The sequence below is a fragment of the Lates calcarifer genome, linkage group LG7_2, assembly GCF_001640805.2.
Source record: "Lates calcarifer isolate ASB-BC8 linkage group LG7_2, TLL_Latcal_v3, whole genome shotgun sequence".
In the NCBI taxonomy this organism is placed as follows: Eukaryota; Metazoa; Chordata; class Actinopteri; family Centropomidae; genus Lates; species Lates calcarifer.
Genome location: NC_066854.1, coordinates 12,756,372 through 12,773,606, shown reverse-complemented (window position 1 = coordinate 12,773,606; position 17,235 = coordinate 12,756,372). Strand labels below are relative to the sequence as shown.

At 43.1% G+C, this 17,235-nt stretch overlaps 1 protein-coding gene across 5 annotated transcripts; it reads left to right on the top strand.

Annotated features, from left to right (window-relative positions):
* The first annotated feature begins 1,428 nt into the window (after nt 1-1,428).
* LOC108902551 (calcipressin-1) lies at nt 1,429-17,094 on the top strand. Of its 5 annotated transcripts, XM_018704474.2 has the most exons (5): nt 9,955-10,179; nt 10,277-10,633; nt 12,513-12,686; nt 13,142-13,301; nt 14,519-17,094. In XM_018704474.2, the coding sequence occupies exons 2-5, from the start codon at nt 10,547-10,549 to the stop codon at nt 14,701-14,703; spliced, it is 606 nt and encodes a 201-aa protein (XP_018559990.1). In that variant the 5' UTR covers nt 9,955-10,179; nt 10,277-10,546; the 3' UTR covers nt 14,704-17,094. The 5 variants fall into 5 exon arrangements, with proteins under 5 accessions (XP_018559988.1, XP_050922030.1, XP_050922031.1 ...); XM_018704472.2 differs by lacking the exons at nt 9,955-10,179; nt 10,277-10,633 and adding an exon at nt 1,429-1,906; XM_018704473.2 differs by having other exon boundaries at nt 9,955-10,633.
* The last annotated feature ends 141 nt before the right edge of the window (nt 17,095-17,235 follow it).

Sequence of the window (17,235 nt, the reverse complement as noted above, 5' to 3'; positions counted from 1 at the left end):
TCTGAGGATACCAAAGTTAGAAAAAAACAATAAAAAATAAATAAATAAGTAAACCCAGTATTCCAAAAAAATATTCAAAAAGAACCTCAGCTGAGGATTAGGAAGAAAGTGTTTCCAAAGTCACAAGAGGACTCAAATCCTGGAAGAGCTCCCAAGTTGCAATGCAAGGGATGAATGTCAGAGGAGTCCAGGTTTCCAAACAGGTCCAAGATGATCTTTACAGAGGTCTGGGGAAAGCTTGTGAAAGGTCTGTATGATTCCCAGAAAGTTCCAAATTTCCAGGCAAGGGAGAGAAAATATGGAGTCTCCAAAGATGATAGGACGATGAATATTATTCAGGCATAAGGGTTTAGGGTTTGTAACTACACACTCTTTTTATTCCTTGCTTGTGGCTATAAGGCTCTGGAATCTGTACTGTACCTTAAGCACAGTTAGACATCAATAAATACAATCTCTCTCTCTCTCTCTCTCTCTAGAGGATTAAGTGGAGGCTGATCCCCACATGACCAGGAAGGAGCTTAAACCCCTCTGCCACCCAGGGACCAGCACCACTTCAGACACACACACACACACACACACATACCACACCACATACAGTTGTAGTTGAACCCCAAATTTTCCAAATGCAGTTTTTTTTCATACCACTCTCCCTCCACACTTCCATTTTTCCAAGCAGTTGTGTAAACCTGTATAATGGCATGAATTTGGGTAACATTATATATGTCTGTGCTGTTGCTCACTAACAGTACATAAACATAGGCAACGTGCATATCTGAGCTGACAACTGCAAAACCTCAACCTGTAAGTAGAGCCTGCCACAAGATGATAGAATCTTAACTGCAAATAACATCTTGCCTGTAAGATGAGTAGAGCAGCAAACAGAACAGGATAATTGGAAGCTGTTGAGCCTAATTAGTTAGTCAGGAACTTTACTGTCCGTATTTGTGGAAAATTACTTCCACCACACAGTGTTAAAAACATAAGATAAATTAAGATAAAATAAAGTTTAGAGAAGAAAATAGTGCATTAAACATCCTGCTGCAGTTGGCAAGAGGCATTCCTGTCTCTTACTTGTCTATAGCGCCTCCCTGAGGGTAAAAGTTCAGTGTCAGTGCAACTTGCTGCTTTATACATGATGTGCCCTTAATGTGTAGTCTGAGTATAGTCTGATTATTTCCCGCTTCACTTTACTCACTTTTTATGTGTTCTGATCAGACATCTTATTTTGAAAAACGGAAGTGCTCAGTATTTCCCCTTATACTAAAGTCTCCAAATCGGACGTTAACTGAATGAGTGTGCTGTCAGTGGCGCACTCGATTATGTTTCAGATTATCTCCACATCTTTTCGCAATGAAAATATTTTTTTACAAAAGAACAGAGAAAATATAAATACTTCAAAACCGGAAATATACATCAGCTGCTGCTGAGCTGACGTCATCTCCTTCATCCCCCTGCGCCATGCTAACAAAATTACCCGAGAGGTTTATTTAGAGTTAATACTGTATAATAGTGCGCTGTTTCAGTTTAGGACAATACCCACTGGCAAGCCACCATCTTCACCCACAACTAAGCGAGAGAAGAAATTCACGAAATACCGTGTTGCTTCGTTTGTTTAACAGCTTCATTTCGTTTTCCTGCTTAGCATAACTTGCTAGCTAGGCAGCTTAGTAAGAGCTTGTAAGCTAATACACTCGAGAGCAGCTTTGCAGGTTTACTTCAGTTTGCTGTTTGGATGAAAACACCCTGTGTTTCCAGAAAACGCTTTAGATAATAGTGAATCGTGATGCAGCAGGCAGAAAATGGCGGCGAGGAGGAGGCAACTGTGGATGTCCAGTTTACCGATTTACCAAACGCCCTGATAGCCTGTAAAGTGCCGGAGGACCTGTTCAATGAAGGCAGCCTAAAGGTAAGGCCAAACTTGTGTGTATCTGTTCTTAAAAACTGCTGGGTGTAGCGTTTATTAACGTTGTCATTTTATTATGCTGCTTAACATTTCATGTGCTGCATATGTGGTGAGCCTTGTGAGTTGTGCTCTTTGCCTCGCCTAATGTTTCCATGGACTTTGGTACTCCAGTGTGCAGATTCACAGGTGTGTTTCTGCAGGTGTATCTCTTGGAGTGACAGCATGATCCAGACGTACATTTTCTCCCTGTTCTAAATCCCCTAAGTTTGATAGAGACCCACCAGGTGGAGGTAACGGTTAAGAGAATCCTGCTGTTTATTGGCTGAGCTCTCAACAAAAATGAACACATCCTGCTTCCTCCCATTTTGAGTGAATCCATCACCGACCCACTCCTGGACCCGCCTGCAGTTCGCCTACAGAACCAACTGTAGACGATGCAGTCAACATGGCCCTCCACTTCATCCTGCAGCACCTGGACTCCCCAGGAACCTACGCCAGGATCCTGTTTGTGGCCTTCTAGCACTGCTACAGGACAAGCTCTCCCAGCTGAGCGTGCCTGACCCCATCTGCAGGCGGATCACAGACTTCCTGTCAGACAGGAGGCAGCATGTGAGGCTGGGAAAACACATCTCTGACTCTCGGACCATCAGCACCAGCTCCCCTCAAGGCTTACTCTTCTCCCTGTACACCAACAGTTGCGCCTCCAGTCACCAGGCTGCCAAACTCCTGAAGTTTGCAGATGACACCACCCTCATTGGGCTCATCTCTGGCGGGGATGAGTCCGCCTACAGGAGGGAGACTGATCAGCTGGTTATGTGGCGCAGTGAAAACAACCTGGAGCTCAACGCTGTGAAGACAGTGGAGATAGTTGTAGACTTCAGGAAGAACACAGCTTCAGCCTCCTCCATCATCCTGTGTGACTCCCCAGTCAGAACTGTGGAGTCCTCCTGTTTCCTGGGGACCATCATCACCCAGGACCTCAAGTGGGAGCTAAACATCAGCTCCCTGATCAAGAAGGCCCAGCAGAGGATGTACTTCCTGTGGCAGCTGAAGGAGTTCAGCCTGCCAAGGACAATGATGGTGCACTTCTACACCTCTATCATTGAGTCCATCCTCACCTCCTCCATCACCACCTGGTACACTGCTGCTACTGCCAGCGACAGAGGCAGACTGCAGCGTGTCATCCAGTCTGCTGAGAAGGTGATTGGCTGTAACCTGCCTTCTCTCCAGGACCTGTACACCTCCAGGACCCTGAGGCGGGCAGGAAAGATCATGGCTGATCCCTCCCACCCTGGTCACAAACTCTTCAGGACACTCCCTTCTTGCAGGAGGTTGCGGTCCATCAAAACCAAGACCTCACACCACAAGAACAGCAACTGGGCTCCTCAACAAGATCTAACCCCCCCCCCCCAACCACACACACACACACACACACACACACAGACTGTCACAGACTGTAATCCCCCCACCCCCCACCCCCCACTACATGTTACATTAACATACATCTATGCGTTACATTAACGCACATCCAGACAATCACTGCCACCTTCTAACATTTTTGCACTTTATGTTCCTTGTAAATATAGTTCTTGCTTCTTGCTCTTCACTCTTTTCTTTTGCTATAACTGTCCTTTAGCACCGATATACCGAGACAAATTCCTTGTATGTGCAAACTTACTTGGCAATAAAGTCTGATTCTGATTCTAATTCTGATTCTGATTCTAATTCTGATTCTGATTCTGATTCTGAGCAGAGACAAAAACCAGACGAAACAAACTGCTATCTAAAGCCTCTCTGAAAACATCAGTCCTCAGTTTAACACCCTGTTTGAATTTCACTCTGTAAGGCAGGATGGTGTGTATAAGAGAGACATTCCATTTCAAAATATACCAATAGCAAATTACATACAGTGCATCCAGAAAGTATACAGGCCCATTCACTTTTTCTCACTTTGGTATGTTGCAGCCTTTAAAAATTGTTTGTCTTATCAGTCTACACTTAATACTCCATGATGGCAAAGTGAGAATAGAATTTTAGAAGTTCTTGCAAATCTATTTAAAAGGAGTAAATGTATAAAGTGAAGGGCTCGGAATACATTATATCTCCTCAGCCCAACAACTGTAACCAGTAGGGACAAGTACTGAACCTCGGAACTCTTTTTTTTTTTTTTTTTTCCTGAATACTTGCTCAGATATTTGCTAACCCATGGTTTCTGAACAACAGCTAAAGCAAGTCAACCACTCACTCACAAACACTGCAGTTATGAGCCTGTGGATGGAAGATAGATGCAAGTGCAGGTAATGGAAAGTGACAGCTCATTGGAAAGTGACAATGGAGCACTGAAGTACAAACTAAAGCAAGTCTCTATAGACATAGTCATTTCCATTACTACAGTAGTGTTTACAGTAATCAGCAGACATTTGAAAAATTCCTTTACAGTTAAATTTCCGGTGGTTAGCGCTGTCATTTCACAGCGAGAGGGCTCCGGGTCTGAACCCTGTTTCGGCTGGGGCTTTTCTGTTTGGAGTTTGCATGTCCTCCCTGTGCCTGAGTGGGTTTCCTCTGGGTACTGGGTATAGGTAATTGGTGACTTTAAACCACCCATGGGAGTGAGAGTGAGCGTGAATGGTTGTTGTTGTCTCTCTGTGTCAGCCCTGTGATAGACTGGTGACCTGTGCAGGGTGTACCCTGCCTCTTGCCCAGTGTTGCCTAGGGCCCCCTGACCCTGGATAAGCAGTACACCTAATGACTGGATGCTTCCTGCTTCCTGTTAAGTAGAAGCACCATAACATGCATAGACAGTATTGTCATGTTATTCTTGGGAGCTGTTTGAAATCTGATAAATGTCCAAAACAGATGGCACTTGAGTGAGTGTTGGCTGGAGCTTTTGGTTGTCATGTTGCATTCTGGGTACTTAAGGCACCAAGGTTTTATTAGACCAGGATATGGTACCACTGCGCAGCCAGTTTTGCCAGCAGTATTACAGCGAAAAAGTGCCACATTTATTGGTCACTTGTTTACTTTTGTTCTCAAACTTAATTGTTTTCTAATCAATGCATTGGCCTGGGTATTTTAATTTCATGAGTCGTAGAGTTTATGCGTGATCAGTTTGTGATCAGTTTCCCTGTACTATAACAAATACATTAACGTTTAATACAAATTATCCATGATATCAATGATTCTAGTGTTTTATAATGTCCTACTTTTTTGAACATATCTTCATTTTTGGTTGTGATTGACATTTGTATTAATACGTCCCAGGCTAGTCCTGCAGAAGTCTTATTGTACATCAGCATACTTACTGATACACACACGTGCAATTGACCAGGTATATGGGCTGAGAGCCCATATACCCTATAGTGTTACATGACACTCTATAGGGGTTTGCTGACGTTGATGCAAAAGGAAAAACATCGGAGGAGGGAGGCAACTAGTGAAAAAATGACTTTTTTTTTTCCATCTTCCATGATCCTGCTGCTTTTCCACTTGGCATCTGCAAGGATTTGAGGGTCAGCTGATGTATCGTATGGCAGAATATTCCACTTTGGGTGTGGGAACACTTCAGTTGTTTTGCTTCAGTGAGGGAATGACTGTACTTCAGTGGAATGACGTCATGTAAAGTAAGAAGGGCAGGATCATTTACACAAAATAAGGATGAGCTTATCCATAGAAGACACTCACAGGTCCCATTGTTCTTATAGGCCAAAATGCAGAGGCAGTTTATGAAAAATGGAAGTACACTCTTCCTGCCTCCATAGGAAGTAAGAGGGTTAGTAGCAGCCAGTTTGCTGGTTTGGAGCATTCGGGTCAGAACAGCCGAGTCTTTCATTCCTCTGGACCCCTGTAGCTAATATCACAGCAGCACAGCTCTAATGTGGTAACTGAGAACAGGTAACTTCTGTGCAATGGAGGTGTGCACTGGTGGCTTGATTCTCATTAAAAGGAGCCTGTCATGTAGTGACAGAATCACCTTAAATCTGACCAGTGTTTGGTTAGCTATGATTTCACACAAAGATACAGTTGCTTCTCCTTACTTTGTCATTTTAATGTAAATTCCAATGCAGCCCTACTGCACACTGATGTTAGCTTTATGTTGTTTCTGTATTGTTTGGCAATATTTAATAGCACATTAGCTGAGTATTTACAGCTAATGTCATAGCAGTTCTCCCCAAAAAACTTTAAAAAAACCCACCTGTACCCACTGCCATTTGTATAATATTTGTTAATGTCAATTCAAATGGTTTAACTACAATAATCTTGCTATCTTTCCATCAGTATTGTATCATACTGTATTTTGAAACTCTAACTTTTCAAAGGCGCTATTGTGCTGTGCAAGTGAAACTGTTCTCAGCCCAGCTGCAGCAGAAACAGCATAAATAAACCAGAATGGAAGAATAGATTTAGGTCAGGGAAAACTCTTAATGTAGGCCTGGAACGTCAGGCAAGTTTCATGGACTTTTCCAGGGCACACCCAGTTGTAGACATGAAGTCATCGAGGCTTAAAGACTTAATCAAATTCAAATCACAATCCCATTATTTTGATTAAAATCAAGATTAGCTATGTGTGATCACAGTTTCCAGCACAGTGATTAGCATTAGCAACAGGATAAGCAGGTTAAACAAAGATGGGTGGATTGAATGGATAAGAAGCATGTTTCCAACACCCTAATGTGAAAACTAACTTCACCAGGTCTCATGTATCAAAGAAGTTTTAGGCTGAATGGAAAGTCTGAGTAGTTTTGCTTTGTTGCATATGCACTGACTCAGAGTTAATACTAACTAAATTTACTGTTGTTTTTCTGCATTTGTCCGTCAGTGAAGTGGTGGGCAGACAGAGGTGGAAAAGGCGCAGATGTGTCATTGTGCTCCAGGCCCTGTTTTCCTGCTCAGATATGGAATTTTTGTTAAAGCCACAAGGAAACAGCCAGTCAGTGGAGTGGAGGCTTCCGTAACTTGATGTCTGTCTGGATGAAACTTGGCTTTGCGGTAGGACAGATCACAGAACTCTTCAGAGCCGTGGGTTTAAAAATAAGAATGTTGTCATTGGGGTTTAACTTGAAGGAACTGGAATCCACCGACGTCCACTAACAACCTAAACTTTAAATTCATACAGTATGAAGTTATTCACAGAACACACAACACTAGGGAGAAACTACACAACATGGGGTTTATGGAATCAGACAATTGATCACAAAACACAACTTGCAGTTAACTGCTACCAGCCACCTGGCACTGCTCGCTCGTCTGGCTCCAAGTTAGAGATCACCTGTCCACATCCTGACTCTGCATCTTAACAAAATTACAGCTATACAACAGTATTTCTAGTATTCCCCACCTCACATGTGGAAGAATCTCTAATGGACCACATGTCCTTGGACCATGTATCCTTGGAGTTAAATAAAAAGTCAACACTATAATACAGGCATTTACAATAACGGAAAATGATTACAGCTGCAGTCATTTTATCCTCTGTTTTGTATCCAGGTCATCAGTATAAACAGTATAATTACACCTCTCACATTAGCACTATTTTTTCACACAGTGCCATTGATGAAGACGTGGTATAATGTGGAGAAGTTAGTGAGAGGACCTTGTGTTAAGATTTTTTTTTTTTTTGTCTAAATTTTCTATGCTAGCCATTTCCCCATTTCCACATAGTGCTAAGATGAGCTAATTAGCTCCTTGTGGTAGCTTCATATTTACACGAAATATGACACACGTGTTTTATGATTTACTTTATCTTCTCCTGTAGCTCGGTAAGAAAGTTACATACTATAACTACTATACTACTATAGTATCAATATTAGTATTTGCCTCAGAAAAGCAGTATAGGCTAAACTCTTATCAGTTCTTAGTTGAACCATATAACTTTCACCCCGGCATTGGAAAGAAGAGCATGATGCAATAAAAACGAAACAGCCAGCTAGTAACACAACACTGTCCAGAATGTGATAGGCAGTGGAGATTTGTTCTTGTGTGCACTGTGCACACACACACCTGTCATTGTGTGTGTGTGTGTGTGTGTGTGTGTGTGTTGCCTGCCTATCTGGCGAGTGAGGGAATGGAAAAAATGGGAAGATGAAAGAAAAAACGGCGTGATGGAAAAAATGCAGGGCTGAGCACGCACGCTCTCTCACACTCAAAACACACACACTCACAGCGACCACACCGGGGTGAGGTTGAGGTCTGGAGATGATTAGCACCTACACACACATAGTCACACGGTAATGTTTAACATCAACAAACAACACTTACACGAGAGCATCAGTTTCACTGTCGGGAGGCTCATCAACATTACACCACTTTATTTTCCACACACACATTTTCCACTCAGCGCGCACACAGTGACAGTGCTTTTAGCCATTTCACTGTGCATTAACACCTGCACTCAGTGGGCCACTGTAATCCTGTACAGTATGTCGACATGTTAGTCTAATAGCCTATAATAGGCACGTTCCAGTCAAACCACCTGCCAGATGTCACTGCCTGTACATGGCTGAGATATACTGTAACTTCTACATAGACACAGCGCTGTTTGGTCACTTGATGTGGGCGTGTTTGCGTCTAATGCAGCTCAAGCCTTCGCAGCTGCAGTTTGTCATCTAGAGTTTCAGCGTCTCACCCATTTTTCACGCGTGACACACACAGGTCCCAGCAAAAACAGACAGGGAAAACGTGTTGATACTCACATTGACATCATACCACCAAACTTTCACTGAAGGTGGGGGGCAGTAGTTTTCTGGTATTTTCTCTCTCTCTCTCTCTCTCTCTCTCTTTCTCTGCACACAGGTCAATTAAATTCATAATAAAATGAAACATTCTATTATTGATGGCTATTATCAGAGGCAAAGTGAGTGTTGAAAGATATACAGGGCTGGCAGAAACACTGGTAGTGTGCACACATTTGTGAGCCACAGCAGTTCAGTGTAGTAGCAATCATGCACATGCAAGGCAGGTAGTGTGGCCTACATACATACAGGGCTTGTGGTTTGTTATGTAACTGTTTAGGAGTGTGTTTAAGACCCACCACATGATATGTGGGTTGGCAATTCACAGACCACATGCTAACTCTATATTTACTTGCATAACTTTACTTAATTGCATAATTAATGTTCCACTAAATGTTAGCATAAAGGTATTGTACGGGAATGAGTATGGTATTAGTTCAGCAAGTAGAATAATGTACTGGTTTATGTTATTGTCACAAAGTAAAAGCTCAAGTTAAACTTTAAATGTGGGACTTTGTAGAGGGAGAAACACAACAAAGCAGGACTGCACCAAAATGTCGCCCTCCTCTTCACAACAGAGAACTCTCTCTCACACAGGTGCAAATGTTAGTGAATTGGCCACACAGCCTGCTCTTGTTTTTCCAACTGCCGGCTGCACACACACACACACCACACACTCACACCACACACTTCCCCTCCACTTCAAGCTCTCTGCTATTAATACCTCATAAAAGCATGTTATCAAACTGCATACTTTCCATGAGCACCAGCTCGCTCTTGCCCCCCCCTCTTGCTTTTTATCCCCTCATCCCTGCATTCTTCCTACCACTGATGTGTCTCTTTCTCTACTCACTGTTTTTTTTCCCCTCCCTCCCCTTTTTGTCTATCAGCTGTCCTCTCTCTCTCTCACCGTTTCACCCATATTTACTAAGATTGACGTGTTTTCCGTGTCTTGCTCTGTTCACTCAGGAGTCAGATGATAAGTCTTTGGTATGTGTGTGAAATCAAGAGGTGAAAGGCTCATTGTTACATATTTTCCATTCAACAAAGGATTTTTTTGTCTGAGTTTAAATGCAGCAGAAAGCAGATCAGTGCTTTCTGTTTGCTCGGTGGTGATGTCATTATTTTCCAGTCACTCTCTCTATACACACACACATACTAGTCCTCTTTCTGTATGATTAGTCAGCATTAGCCGGTGTCTGTCAGTAGAGGGATAGGAAGGGGAAAAACAGTGTCCCTCCCCTTTCCAAAGGCGATTGGCTTGCAGTGAATGAACAGATGAATGACACCAGGAAGACGAGGGGGATGGGATTGTGGGTAATGCGTCATCGACTGGCAGGGGCTCATTTAAGTGGCTGTGCAGCAGGAGGAAAGAGAGAGAGAGAGAGAGAGAGGGAGCTTAGAGGAGGCTGAATGACATTTTTCAGCTCTCCACACCCAAATCTCTGGAAAATTCCTTCAGTTTGTCGGCTGCTGCAGAGCTCGCTCGCTGAGAGCGACTGAGGGAGGCAGGAAGGCTGAATAGCATCTGGCTCAATGTTGCTGCAGGTGACCAGATAACCTTGGAATGTGGGTTAGATGACTCTGTTGACTGAGGTTTCTTGAATGTAGCGTAGTGTATCTCTAACATTGTGGACTGGATCAGGGTGAAGACAGAAGAAGAAGATGATCCATGTATAAGGAGCCAGAGCTGGATAAAAGCTGACCTGTTTCCTGTTGGGGACCATATATTACTTCCTGCTTGTCTGTCACCCTGGGGAAGGCAAAGCTTCTCCGACCCCCCCGATTCCCCCCTTCCTCCTCATCATCATCACCCTCATCGTCCTCACCGCCGTTGAAGTCTGTTTCGACGTCCCGTTGTGCCCTGACTTCAGGTATCCGGTGGAAAAGGTTTTGGCTCCCGGGATCGCCGATCATGCACATCAAGACCACTAAGTGTAACCGCTTCTGCCTGGTCGCCTCAGTGACCAACCAGGAAGTGTTCAGCCGTCCTGAGGCACAGGTAAGAGAGTGGTCTGCCTCTGGTGCTACTTTTGCCTACCAGGTTCCTTGGAAATGATTTCTACACAGCACTGCTGTGTTGTTTGTCTGCTTTGTCTCTGAAAACTACTGCCAGAAGTTTTCAAGAAAACAGCTTTTTCTTGAACTGAGTTCTTGTCACTGTGAATAAGGGCTGCAGCGAACTATTTTCATAGTAAAAGAATCTAAATGAATGTTTTAAGAGGCATCCCAACACCTTTTGAGCTCAGAGACTAAAAAGAAACTGGGGCCACGGAGAATGAAAGATGCTAACTAAAAGAGAGTCCAGTTATGCAAACCCTCACCAGCAAAGCTTGGTACCAGATTCAGACCCGGCTTGACAAAGGTTATCTGTTCAAAAATAATGTTCCAATCAGAAGTGTGAAACGGTGACTCCGAGTTCTTGCTGATGTAATGTCACAAAGATAACCGATTTTGCAATAATGATCTGTCCACATGTCCAAAGTGACTGCTTTTAAATGCTTTTAGAGGGGCAAAAAGTGTAGAATTGATTGTTGTTGTACAACTTTTAATTCCCAGACTTTGTTTGTGTTGGTGTGTGTGTGTGCGTGCACGCAGTGCACAATTATCTGTCCTTTCATTTTTAAAGCTGTTTTCAGATGATTAAGTGACATGTATGTCTGTATGTACTGGATCAGTCCATACGATAGGTAGATTTAAAAGCAGAGTTTGTATAGTCTGTTGATACAGACAAGCATGTCGTTCTGAATTTCACAGAGAACCACATGATATTAAGTTAAAGTGTCGTGTGTGTTGTGGGTTTTGTGTGCTAATGAGTGGCTTTAAGACCTTCTGAGTACTCCTTCCTCATTTGACTTCCCCCATGACTCACTGCTCGAGCCCGTGGTCAGTGATTGCTCTCGTGTTGCGGTGCAGTCCAGTGGGTACAACATGCTGACTGATCACTGCAGGAGGCAGGGATGACTTGTGAAAAGCTATTATTATCCAGATATTCAAACTGCGATGATTGCAGCAATGTTCCATTTGTCGTCTTTAAGCCTCAGTTGCCAGTTTATGAGCTCCACCTATAAACAGCTAAACAGCTCCCAGACTCAATTAGATGAATATCATTTTCACCCATGAATATTGATATTAATATTCTGAGTTTGATGGCAAATGTTTCCTGAAATGCTCATAACTGCATCATGTGTGTGAGCTGGTCTGATTGAGACAGGTTGGAACAAAGGCTCTTTGCGTCATTGCAGCTGAAGTAAAGAGAAAACAGCAGCTCACTGAGACACTGCATCGTATATGAGGCTATACAGTGCAGACGTGATTATGTTGTGAGAATCCCTGCACGACAGCACATGTATTTGTCTTGTTGTGTACACAGTGACCCCTGAGCTGACACATTAGCTGAAGATGGAGTGATTTGATTGCTTGACTCTTGGCATGGTGCGTGTCCTCTTTAGAAATGATAGCCGAGGTCAGCTGTCTAGTTCATTTTTCTCTCTTAATTAGATTCTGTAACAATAATTGGTCATCTAAAATTGAGGCCACAGGCTCTCCCTCTGTGACAGAGCACACACACACACACACACACACACCATCAGAAACATACAGGCTGCAGGCTGTCTTGAGCAAAGAGAGGCGACAGATATAGTGTCTGGTAATAGGGGCTATTTTTATCTGTTTTATTCATGGTGACTTTAAGTCTCATAGCTGTATTCATGGCAGCCTCTGGCTCCCAGTCTTCATATTTTTAGATAAGAGGAGAATGCAAAGAGCTGAAGGGAACAAATGGAAGCAGAGGAGATGAAGCAAAAGCTGGTCTCATTTTCCTGATTTCAATCATCATCTCAGTCTCTTCTCCCCCGTTTCCTCTACCTCTCACTTTCCAGGCCAGCTTTGAGGCCTTGTTCCGTTCCTTCGACCCGGAGGTGCAGTTCCAGTACTTCAGGTCCTTCCGGCGGGTCAGGATCAGTTTCAGCGATGCTCTGGCAGCAGCCGAGGCGAGACTGCGACTGCATAAGACCGACTTCAACGGCAAAGAGATGAGACTCTACTTCGCCCAGGTAGGTGATGTATGTCCCTGCAGGACTGATGGAGGCAGCACAACCACTGGCTAAAGTTCCACCATTTCATCCTATTGGTCCCAGTTAACTGGCCAAAGAATTATCTTGACCTCTTTTCTCATTTAAACAGTTGTATTAGCAGCCAGTGCTAGCTTTAGCAATGCGATAGCCTTGCTTTGAAAACTCAGCAACTGCCACCAAGTATAGCCAGTTATCCTCTGTTAGCTGGAGCAACAACAATGCCAACAGGAAGCTGCTGCTGTTACTAAACAGAATAGCCGCTCCTTCCATTTAGCTTAACAAGAGTGCACGTGCTACCTACCTGCTAACCAGGCAGGTAGGTAGCTCCATATTTTTGAGCTGCCTTCATTCAGAGTTGTTTAGTGGATTTTCAATCAGCTACTTTTTCCACTCAGCTGTAACCAAGACTCACAGCTGCCCTTTTTGTCCTAAAGTCTGTCCACATAGGGAGTCCTCGGCTGGAGCCTCCCAAGCCAGAGAAGCAGTTCCTGATCTCCCCCCCTGCCTCCCCTCCAGTTGGCTGGGAACAGTCTCAGGACGCCACGCCAGTCATCAATTACGATCTGCTGTGCGCCATCTCCAAATTAGGACCAGGTACATTACACAATATTTACAGGCTTCCTTTTGATCATCCTTGAATTTTAAAATCCAAGATGGTCTAACATTACAACTTAATTCTCTCCCAGAGTTTGTTTGATAGCTAATGTGGCTAACAATAGCTAGTTAGTCACTTTTGACTGACCTTTTTGTGGCATAAAATTACCCATAGTTTAGGTTGTGTTGAACAAAGTTTAACACATAGTCCAACACAAACATTAGCCAGTGTACACACACATTTTGCCAGCAGCTGAATGGAGTGTGAAGTTGCTCTTTGGCAAAGTGTAAGTGCACTGTGATGTTAGTTGGAGAGCAGTGGCCTCCTCCGCTCCATGCCCTTAAAAGCACTGTATGAATCACATTTATTATTAGTACCACTAAATCATCTCTGACGACAGAGCTCGATTCAGCTGCCACACCTGTAGAGACACAACAGGAAACACAAAAGATTATCAGACACAAATGGTGTAAATAAATGCATTGTACTGTATTGAATGTTACACGATAGAGATACACAACAGCACATAAACACACCATTCCTCTCTATGTAGAACTAGAATGAATTAGAAATGGTGTCATAAAAACCAATAGAGTGATGCAGGAATGAGTCCTAAAACCCAGAAATAAGTTAGCATCTTAGCACTCCTGGTTCCCTCGTCTTAAAGTCAGTGAATTATTGAATGGGCCTTTTGGTTAAATGCCTGAAATAAGGTCTGTGGTTTTAACACAAGCTCAAGATACATTCATGTTTTATTCCACTACATAAAATACATCAGAAAGTACCCTGCTATTGTTAAGATTAGATTAGATTTTTCTGATCACATTTCTGCAATAATCCAAAAATCAATGGAAAACTCCATTGCCTGGTTGTCAAGGTAACTAGGGTGATGCTAACTTCTGCCTACAAAAATGCATCATCCCTGCACCACTCTATTAGTAAACAGTAGTTAACTGTGTTAAGTAGGAACACTGTCATTTGTATACGGTCTCAGTTTGAGCCTTTTATAATAGGTCTGTTCTCTTTTTAATCAGCTTCCCATCATTTCCAGACTCTGATCTCATTGTTGAAAATGTGTCAGTTATTCTTAACATTAAGAATAAGAGCATGATTATATAATTATTAGAACTCTAATGCACATCAGGCCAAACTTTTGATGAAGTGATATTGTTTCACATCTGAGAAGTTTTTCATTTCTACGTGCGTCTGTTCTCAGGGGACAAATACGAGCTCCACACGGCCACGCCCACCACCCCCAGCGTGGTGGTCCACGTCTGCGAGGACGAGCGCGGCGACAGCTCAGCCCCCGACGACAGCGACCAGGACGACAAGCCCCGCCCCCCGCGGCCAAAAATCATCCAGACGCGACGCCCCGACTACAGCCCCGGGGTCAAGCAGTGAGCGGCAGCGAGGGAGACGGCAGTGTGACGACTGTAACATTCCATCCTGAAGTGACTGGTCAAGAGCTGAACACACTCTCTGAGCTTTGGAGGTATGGGGGACTTTGAGAAGGCGCCTAAGGGTGCTGTGATGTCCCGTAGACGAGCATTTCATAAGATGAAGAGAGAAAACACAGTGTTGAATGCTGCATTCATGTCCCATGGGAAAGACAGGAGATATCAACTTCCTAGTGGAAGATACTGTTGAGTTTAGCCATCAGATGAAATGTACTGCTTGTGAATTTAACGTTTGGAGATGGAACTGAAGGAAATATGACTTTTGAACTGTAGGAAATAATGTAAACCAATTTTTGATTGTAGTGTTAAAGATACCACGGTAGGAGACTTTGCTGGATGTTTGCTTTGTGGTGATTTTTTTTTTTTTTTTTTTTGGGTGTGTTTTTGTGAGATGAAGCTGGTCAGGTGAAAGCCTGTGATTTGGGTGTTATTCCCACATGACATGAATGCAGCATCATTCAGAGAAGTCATGTTTGCATTTTCCTCATCTAGAGTATGGGATGTAACGGACAGTGAAGAAAGCAGCTGTTGATTCTTGCTTACATATTTCTGTCAGTCAGCTGTAGAAAGCTGACTTTCAGTTTGCACACCGCTGGCATGTGCTTTTTCAGATTTCCCTTTTGGTTGTGCGGTCGTGTCATGTTGGCGCCGCGGCTCCCTGTTACTCTTCTACTGTTTGATGTCTCACCTTCACCCCCACCCCCCCACGCAAGCTGTTTAACAGTGGACAATAAGTCAAGTCAAAGCTCGCCTTACTTCCATATCCAGACTGGCTTCAGTGTGTTCTGCTTACATTTAAACATTAATCCCTAATGAGGAGTCTGCACCAACAGTGTTCCTGTAATGACTTCAGCAGTGTTACTTGTGGGTTATTTCAGTTTTGGTACTCTGTGTCTGTGTTTTGGTTGTAGCTTAGCAAAGAGGTGTTGCTATTTGACATATAATAGAGCTAAAATACAAATGGCTTTATGAGGCTTTTTATTTTTGAATGTAGTGCTCACACCAGACTTCATCTGACAGCTTCAGCTAACCATGGTTTATTGTTGACATAAAAAAAAAAATTTATACTTGAGCTAAATTGTATTCTGAAAGAAAAGTCTTTGTGAGAAACTCCAACTGAAGCACTGTTATTCAACCTCTGACTCAGGGCCCAGTGCGCTCTCTGGCCTCTGCTGGTGGGTCCCCATTCGATAAAGAGTGCTTGTACGTCTAAAGGAGATTAGTGCGTTTCCTGTAGTTATCGTCTTATTGTATTCATACAAACTGTTTTGCATGTATAACAATTGTACGTTGGGAAAATACGCGCCAGAAGCGTGTGTGTTTGTGCGTGTTACTTCTGTTCAGATGGGTGTGTTAACTGTTGCTTCCCCATTAGCAGTGGAGTGGCCAGTCTGCTGCACACACACACACACACACTGTTTAAACTGCTCTCTTTAAGTGTTACGTCAGAGGTGTGCAAGCATGTGACAGACCCTCTAAATACTGACATCATCCACAGACGACCACATGAAAATATACTGTCACACCCATTTATGTAAGATATGTCGCAGCGAAACCCCCAGTGTTAACACACGTCTGTATTCTGCCATTGCCATTAGCTTTTCTGTTGTATTCTCCCTATGTTGTATCTGTCACTTGGTTAGCTTCAAGCTAAATCTTAACACAGTCTTACACTGTCCTAGCATTTAACTGTCAACTATTCTGTAGGTACATAACCACTCCCTCACACAGTTTCACCACTAGAACATGCTACATGGACATGACTTAAAACAATGACAACGTGAACATTAGGTTATACAAGAAAGCCCTGAGGGTTCAGCACACTGATTATGACTGGAGCTAGTCTGTTTATCTTCAACTGACCGAATCCACTTTAACTGTGTTCTACATGGCTCTTTTCTCTCCCTGTGGCCAGTACTGTCTGTTGTCTTGGCGTGAGAGATGCTTTAGTTTTCATTTCAGGGGCTGGTGGTGGCATCTTTTACCGGATCAGATGATGTACTAACTTTTAAACGAGTGAATTAAAAAGCCACTTTAAATGAGCTCAAGTTAAGAGAAGTTGTATTGGTCAGTACGACACTTGTGGTTTAGTTTGCTTGAAAAACGTTTTCTTCATCCATGATGATGAGAGAACGTTAGCTTGCGGAAGCAGCACTGTGAAACACGACGCACTGCCAGCAAGTCCAACAGCTCATCTGTCCCACATTATACAATTGGAGGTTGCATATGGCTTTGTCAGTTTAGCTACTTTTGTACTACTGGTATTTTAAGTTTGTTTATATTAAAAGAAATCAGTTAACATTGAGTTACCATTGAATAAAGATTTGACCATCGATTCACGCGTCTCTGCAAGTTTGTTCACTTAAATGCACCAGCAAAAATGAATTTACTGCATCACTCACTGGATATAAATAAACAACAGCATTGCATCAGCTGTGAATGAGGAAGTTCAACTTACTGAATTCCTTCCAGAGCT

Coding starts and splice junctions, on each gene's coding strand:
- LOC108902551 (XM_051066073.1), top strand. CDS start 2,717: ATGTGGCGCAGTGAAAACAACCTGGAGCTCAACGCTGTGAAGACAGTG.